Source organism: Glycine max, chromosome 8 (genome assembly GCF_000004515.6).
Source record: "Glycine max cultivar Williams 82 chromosome 8, Glycine_max_v4.0, whole genome shotgun sequence".
Taxonomy (NCBI): Eukaryota; Viridiplantae; Streptophyta; class Magnoliopsida; order Fabales; family Fabaceae; genus Glycine; species Glycine max.
The window spans coordinates 20,006,739-20,015,645 of NC_038244.2; the positions used below are offsets into that span (position 1 = coordinate 20,006,739).

The 8,907-nt window shown below is 29.8% G+C and overlaps 1 protein-coding gene across 1 annotated transcript; it reads right to left on the reverse strand.

Annotated features, from left to right (window-relative positions):
* Nucleotides 1-3,801: 3,801 nt before the first annotated feature.
* On the reverse strand, nt 3,802-7,624 carry LOC100798757 (peptide methionine sulfoxide reductase B1, chloroplastic-like). The gene is made up of 5 exons (NM_001252895.2): nt 7,395-7,624; nt 5,654-5,765; nt 4,629-4,694; nt 4,324-4,521; nt 3,802-3,905 (listed from the first exon to the last, which is right to left on the reverse strand). The coding sequence occupies exons 1-5, from the start codon at nt 7,594-7,596 to the stop codon at nt 3,875-3,877; spliced, it is 609 nt and encodes a 202-aa protein (NP_001239824.1). The 5' UTR covers nt 7,597-7,624; the 3' UTR covers nt 3,802-3,874.
* Between the last annotated feature and the right edge of the window lie 1,283 nt (nt 7,625-8,907).

Consider the following 8,907-nt stretch of genomic DNA (forward strand, 5'->3'; position numbering starts at 1 on the left):
ATGGAAAGGTCGAGACCTATAAAGCTCACCTTGTTGCTAAAGGATATCGTCAACATGAAGGAATAGATTATGACAAAACATTTTCTCGTGTGGCAATGCTCAAATCAATTCAGATTCTACTTGCCATAGCAGCATACTATGATTATGAGATATGGCAAATGGATGTGAAAACAACTTTCCTTAATAGTGAGTTGAAAGAGGAAGTGTACATGACACAACCTGAAGGATTCACATCATTGACTGGTTGTAATGAAGTTTGCATGTTGCAACGATTTATATATGGATTGAAACAAGCTTCTAGAAGTTGGAACATTCATTTTAATAAGACAATCGAAAAGTCCGAGTTTGTTAAATGTGAGGAAGATCCATATGTTTACAAAAAGGTCAGTGGGAGTGCAATTATTTCCTTAGTGTTATATGCAGATGACATATTACTAATTGGAAATGACATACCAACATTGCAAGGCACAAAGATTTGGCTATCAAAACAATTCTCCATGAAGGATTTAGGAGAAGTAGTCTATATTCTAGGCATAAAGATTTATAGAGATAGATCTAAAAGGTTGTTTGGACTCTCCCAATCTATGTACATTGATACTATCTTAAAGAGATATAACATGGATAATTCCAAACAAGGATATTTTCCTGTAGGTGTTGGAATTACTCTTAGTAGGGAGAATTGTCCAACAACTCCTGAAGAAAGAGAACGCATGAGTAGAGTGCCATATGCTAGTGCAGTGGGAGCTATCATGTACACCATGACTTGTACACATCCTGATGTCGCTTATGCACTAGGTGTAAAGTCGATATTAAGCAAACCCTGGTGAGGAACATTGGAAAGTGGTTAAGACCATACTTAAGTACTTAAGAAGAACTAAAGACCAATTCCTCATTTATGGAGAATGCAGCAGATCCCTTCACCAAGGCGCTTGACATAAAACAGTTTGACAAGCACGAATGGGAATTAGGAATGAAGTTCATGAATGATTGGCTCTAGGCAAGTGGGAGATTGTTGAGAATAAATTTGTATGCCCACGATCCAAGTCATCATTTAATCAATTTTAATTTTAATAATAAAGTATTATTTTATTTTCATTGTCATATTTTACTATTTGATGAAATGGTCCATTTGATAATGTCCTTGATTAAAATTAAAGACTTGTTATTATAATGGAGATTATGATAATGAGAAACAAGCTTGTTCTAATTTTAATCTAAATTGTTCTTGATCATAGGATTATTGTAAATAGGATATCAATAATCCAGATAGATTAATATATATGTGATAGTATTTATTGGATAAATATTAATAGATCTCATTTATTCATTTGCATATATAGATGAGTCACATGTTGATGTGATCATTGAACTGACTCAATTGAAATTTTCTAATGGTTAAAATTTACCATAAAGTGTCAATAGAAAATTCTCAAGAAGAGGTATAATAGCTTTCATTGACCTGAGATTGTCATAATAATTAACAGATTATTTGTTGTATTTTGATTCCGGACACCTAGTGTTTTAGAGCACTTGTTGAATGAATATTGGATATGATTAAATATATGTACAATTAATGATTAATCAAGAAGGAATCCTTCAACTCTCGATAATGAGTTTGAGCTCTATGAATAAAATTATATCCTGGCCAAGAAAATTAAATGAAAGAAGAAATGAGTTTCTTAAGTCATTATGAGTTAACTCAAAAGGATTTGATAGTAATACCATACTCTAGAGTTAACCCAGAGCTGTAAAGATGGAAGAAATTATTACACTACTCTTCTAATGGTTCTTGAAAGTAAAATACTACTTCATGCTATCCGGACGTTAAGGAGTGTTACTAAACGCCTACCTTGATTAATATATTAATTTGATTAATATATTACAGGCTTAGTATTGAACCTACGGGGTCACACACAAATGAGTGTTATAATCTCTATTACAAAATTATTTTGATATTTGATGATTAATTAAATTAGAGAATTTAATATGATCAAATGATTAATTGATTTCAACAGGTGGAATATTATTATATTTTTGCTAATACTAAATATAAATAATATGAAAGATTTGGTGAAAGATTTGGTGAAAAAGATTTGGTCAATTATTATTTCAATTTTAATTATTAAATGATTAGCAATAAAAGGTAACAAGAAATAATATAACTTTAAAAAGGATATTATCAATAATGATTTTGATTTGATCAGAAATTTAGTATCCTTAGCATCCTACAAACAGAGCCTTAGACTTCACGTTGAAAGGAATTCAAATATCACTTCTTTATTCTTATTTTTCCACATGTTAAAGTTGTTGACGAATAGAGGTCAGTCTGGATGAGGATACACGTAGAGTCTTCACACTATCGATGAATTTTTATGCTTCAAGAACTCATCAACAGATATGTTTTTGATATGTCATCTGTTTATAATATAATTTAAATATAAAAATAGATCCTTTTATTCTGCAATGTGTATTTATGAACACCTTTTTTTCCTTGAGATGGAATAAAAGAAAGTACGCTTATAAATAGAAAGAGCAAACCGAGTGTTTCAGAAGTGAATCCTAATAGCTTTGGAGCTTCTAGCTTAGTAGGCTAACTATCTTAACAATCCTATATGATATATATCGCTAACATACTCCAACACTATTATCATTTTTTCCTCCCAAAATAATATATATTTCCTATGGTAATCATATGGAACTCCTGTGCTGTTAAATTACACCAAACTTTCAGGAAAAGAGAATAATAGAAAACTACTAAAACACTTAGGCTCTGGTTGATTGGTAAAAATTTATGAAACACTACTAGATGACACAATGACATCTTTTAACCAATGTTGATTACGACAATGGTTAAAAACCGTCGTAGAAAACATCTTTTAACCGATGTAGAAACAAAAACAAAGATGGAATGCGTCCCTTTACCATATCTGTACAAATAGAATAAACCATTTATACATAACGGTAAAGGGACCCTCCTATGATCGCGGATAAGAAAAATAAAGAGAATTTGGAATCCTTACTTATCTTACCAACTGGATCTTGTTGCACCGGGCAATAAACATGCATGAACCATTTCACGAAATATGTGTCCGGATAATCCAAAGTCTCGATAATTAGCTCGCGGTCTTCCGGTCGAAAAACAACGTCGATGAAGACGTATAGGTGCACTATTACGCGGTCTTTTTCTAGTAGTGAAACTAGATAGGACAAATATTTTTGTTTGACGTTTAATTTTAAAAAAAAAATTAGAGGACAATATTCATTTTTATATTTCTTTAATAACCAAAAAATAATATCCAACTAACTTAGTTATTTAAAAAAACATTAGATCATTCTTTTTTATTTTAATATCTCTCATTTTAAAAATGAAAAAATACAAAAAAGATATTTCAGTAAACACTTTAAATTTGACAGTATTTCAATAAATTTTATATTATTTTACTTTTGTTGTCAATTATTCATCAAATGATATACAAGAAAAAAAAATTATCTTATAACTTATATGTTTTGTTCTGTTTTTCTTATCATGTGTTGTTTGTCTTGTCTGGTCCAATACCATATTTTTTAAAAATTAGCATAATCACTATCAAACTCACATCTTGAGGTTAGCCAAGTACTTTGACGACATTTCCTTCCACCACATAGTCTCATGAAACAATGGCAAGTACATGCCGACACTTCATTAGTATTAGAATTTGAGTCTTCACTATAGTAATTGAGCTTCTAGATTCTATAAAATTTGTGTTTTATACATCAACAGTTCAAGACAATATTCATTGTTGTTCTCCATAAATAGGAAAAACAGCACAAAGTATATCACATATTTAGAATATTATACCATCTGCTTCCGAGTGATAGGTAGGTATTTCACTGTCTACTGCTTTGGTTTGAGCTTAAGGGCAGCACTGCAGGAATTCCACAAGAAATAACATAAACTCTTAAAAAGGTGAAGATGTAAAATTGAAAAGGAGACACAGTTGAAGCCATTACTATTTAGGATTAATGATAAATTTTATGATTGAACTTTCATTATTTTGTGAACTTTACCCCTTAAGTTTAATTTTTATAAATTTTATCACCCAATTTTTATAATTTGAGATTTTACCACTCAAGTCCTCAACCGATGTAAAATATTATTTTTATATCGGTTATAATTACAATTGATGTCAAAATCATTCATATTTTATATAGTTTGTTTAAACCACTTAGTTTGATAAAAAGATTCTGCCCGTGGTAGTAAAATGTGCATGAAAAAAACTTAATGATAAAATTTATCAAAATAAAATTTGAGCAGTAAGATTTGTAATTAAGCATATTATTTACCTATTGATACAGAAACGTTTTCCCGTGGGTGGAGGACCATCGTCAAACACATGTCCAAGATGAGCATCACAAACAGCACAGAGAACCTCCTGGCGCGGCATGAAAATAATTGACAAATCCAACTTTGATTTCACATTTTTCCCAATTGTCTGGTAATAGGATGGCCACCCAGTTCCACTATTGAACTTAGTAGATGATCTGGAAAAGAAGACAGTGAATTAGATCAAGATGATTGAGATCAATGTAAGAAAAAATGACTTGGGAAGAATTATATTATATATGGATATATATAAAGCAGCACTTACTCGAATAAAGGTGTGTCGCAACATATGCAATGGTAAATCCCCGGGGTTTTAGTATTCCAGTACTCCCTAATAGAAACGAAACGAGTAGGGAAAAAATAATTAAAAAAGATGCCAAGCCTGAAAATACTCAAAGCCATGGGGCAATTATATAACATTTTTTTTACAGGTAGCTATGTTGGACAAAATTAGAAGAAAAACTAGTTGAAAGCTTATCAAATTAAAATTGTTCGATAAAATTAAATGTCAACGTAATTGAAAAGCGTAAAACAACTATAAATAAATAAAATCATGATTTGATTAAAAAAATAATAAATATATCAAAAGATAAAAGTAGAAGAAAATATAAAAAAATTAAAAGTTAAAAGCTACTTAAAAAACTACTAAAATAAATTTATTTATCAAACGGTCAAAAAAAAGTTTTTTAACCAATGAAAAAAACTAATTGAAATTCCTTGTCAAATATAACCAAGAACAGCAAACACAATTTCCAGTTTTGATATTAAAGCCAAATATAATTGGAGTACAACCTATCTTGCTCAGAGACAACAGATATTAAAGCCATGTGTATACTTAAGTGTTGACCATGAAATGATTCAATATTAGTGCTACATAAATGACACACTGCTCGGCAATAGATGATTAAATCTTATACAGCACTAAGAGTAGAAACTAGCAAGAGACATTTATGTCATATCTAACGACTAACGCCAAACAATTGCTCTCACATTTTGTATGACATGAGATATAATGTGAAGCAAATTTCTTTACCGAGTAGGTAAAACTATGTTCTGTCATGTAAGAATTTTAACAGAATATAACAAACAAAACCCAATTAACTAAATTGACATCAAAATAGACAGAAATAGGATAATTCATAGTAACAAGTCAGTTAAAACAAAAGGTCTAGCAAACTGATTTTGAATATATATTGCAAAGCAATTTGGCAGATGCCTCTGTACGTGAACAACTAAGCATGACTTGGAAGCATAGTGTCCTTAATTCCTAGTAGTAGTTCAATAACATACCCAGTGAAAGCTCTTTCAGTTCCCTTCTGACGAGTAATATAGAACTGTTCATTTGTGAGCCGCTTCTTCCACTCTTCATCGGTTAAAGATTTATAGTCAATAGTATCAGCTCCTGCATTAGTTAGAATTAAAAGTGGTTATTGGTTACAATCAACACATACGTGTGTATTTTCAATTTTTTTTTAACATCATATTGATATGAAGTTGTTCTTGCTTAAAGCAGTGACAAATTTTTGTTAGAGACTATGAGTAAACTCAAAGTGAATATTCTCTTTCCAACATGATTTTTTTGCATACCCAAAAGTCAATTACAATATTTTCATTTAGTGGTTTTGATCTTAAGCAACGGGGAAGAACTAATAGAGTATATACGTTGGGGAATGAATATATTAAACTTAAGAAAACAAACATCCTTCAGCATGGACACATATACGGTATGATTAACAATAACACATTGAATTCTAAAGCGTGTGAGAGAAATCACACGCACACACAAACACAAGCTTTAACAAGGTTTGGCAAGTGTGCATATGTCCTAGAGAGCAGAGCGATTTCTTTTTCTTATTAATCATCAAAGGAGTTAGATCAGGATATATATAATATACACATACATTATCTTAACATTGCATACATTATCTTAACACGCGAACATTATCATTAAGTGTTCATTATCTTTACGTGTGTATTATCTTAATCCGCATACAACATTATGTGTTCCGCGAGGGCTTTGCCCTTGCACCCCAATTCGATTCGTAACCCAACTGCAAGTTGGCCCTTACACTCCACTCCAACTTTCCCCTGCTCCTAACATATGAGCCATACACAACAATCTCTACCTTGGCAAATATTTAGCTCCTAACATATGAGCAATCCATGTTGCCAAAGATAGTTGATACAATTATGTCAATGTATGATGGAGCTTCCCCAGCTCCATGGAGGTTTAGGAGGACTTTGAGTAACTACCGATGATTCCCGAGGGAGCAAAACCATGTAGTCCAAGACATGAGGCGATAGTACAATCTTGTCAAAGATAAAGATTAACACACCATTAAGCTCGTTGTCTGATATGTGTTTGAAGAATTGGTTAAGTTAACTGCTTTTGCACTTCTCACTAGTGTTGGAGATCCTTTTATTTTTTAACAGGCTATGAACAGCTTGGAGAAAGACAGATGAATGGGTGCTATGGTGGAGGAGATTGAGTCTTCATAGAAGAATCAAACATGGGAGCTAGTTCCTATGGGCAAAAAGAGCCACAAGATGCAAATAGATGTATAAGAGGAAACCTCCATTATCATATAAAGAAGGAAAAGAGTTCAAACAGAGGGACATGCACAAAGTTTATTGTTATCAATTAAATTAATTATTTTTTTTTAATCTTTAGTAATAAATTTATCTTAAATTTATAAAAAAAATTCAAAAACTACTTTTTTTATTAATATTCGTTTTTTCTAATTATTTTTCAAAAGATTCTCTCTTCTTTAACTTATTTAAAAATAATTAATATAATAAATATTATAAATTAATTCTTATAAAAAAGAAAAAATATCATTGTCTTAGGAATGAAACCCGTATTGCATAGAGTTACAATTAACATCAACCGAGATTCTTAACTTCACCTAGTAATTCACATGTTCAACGCAGCTTTCTTTTGTAAATTGAGCAGAACAAAAAACAACAAAGCAGTCCGCAAAGAAATTAAAAGAAAAGAGAGGAAAACCCACTTCACTGTACAATCTATTACCTGCTTCAGATTCAACGCTGTCTGCATATTGTGACTGGGAGTGGGAAGAAGCGGAGGAACCCATTGCCCGAATTGAGGTAGAAATTCTTCTGGGTTTGATATGAGCACAAGAAGGCCACAACAAAAACTTGGAATCAAGCTTCCCAATTATCCTATTGTAAGGAATATGTGTTGGTGGTAAACTCAAACTTTGAGAAGCCATTCTTCTTACGCTGGCCACTCCAATTCATAACACCGACTTAATGGCTTTCCTTAAACAAATAAATCATGAGATTGTTAGTGGTTTGATTTGATGCCACGTAACCTAACATTTTATGGAATATGATGCCTCAATTTCGGAACAATTTATTTATCCGTGAAGTATAAATATAAATTAATTATGGCTTAAATACTTTTTTTAGTAATTAAAATTTAATATTTTTTATTTTCCATCTTGTAAAACTATATTTTTTTTTGTTCCAGTAAATTACATTTATTTTGTTTTATGTTCTAATAATGCTTTAGGCATCTTTTTTCATGTCCAAAATATTATATAAAATGTTTTATGGAATAAAAACAAACATAGATTATAAAAACTAAAAGTAAAAAAATATAATTTTAAACCATTAATTAAAATTAAAAGTCTAAAATGTGTTTTTAGTCTTTAATAAATTATTAAATTTTATATTTATTCTTTAATAAAAAAATTACGTTGAGTCTTGTTAAAACAATAATTATATTTTTTATTCTTGATGTTTTTTAGTTCTTATTAAATTAAAAAAATTGATCCTAAATTTTTCATTCATTTCTTATTAGTTCCTTAAATTTTGTTATTAGAAACCTTAATAAAAGGACTAATGACAAATAAACAAAATTTATTAAAAATTAAAAACATAATTCGCTTAAAGAATAAAAGATCAAAAATAAAATTATTATTTTATTAATAATTTAATAAGGAAATAATTATTAAAAATTTAATTAAAAATTAAAATATTTATTAAGGATGGAAATATATTATAATCAAATTAAAATTAGAGGGAATGATTGCATGAAGATTGACATTTCTGTGTGGTTGAGAAGTGAGAATTGAGAACCATGTGTTGGCCACGTGTACATTTATATGCCGCATAGGTCGTAAGAAAATTCTCATGTTAGTCTTTAAAATTGAATTGAATTAATTTCTTATATTTTAATTTTTTTTCTTTAATTTTTAAATAAATGGTTTTTCAGAAAATTTAACTTAATATTTACTATATCATGTAACGTATTTGAAAAAATTGCAATGTTTTGAAAAAATATTATGTAACTCTCATGTTAGTTTTCAAGTTGAATTTAAGTAAGTTATAAATTACATAATTTCTAGAATAGAATTGTTTCCTAATTTTTTAAATTACTAATGAGCTCATTGAAGATTATAATAGGTAAATGGCTATTAAGATATTTTTAGAGATAACAATATTTTTTTAAAATTGAGAGTAAATTATTACTAATACTTATTGAGAATATTTTCTTTGTTCTTGATCATTCTGGTGTA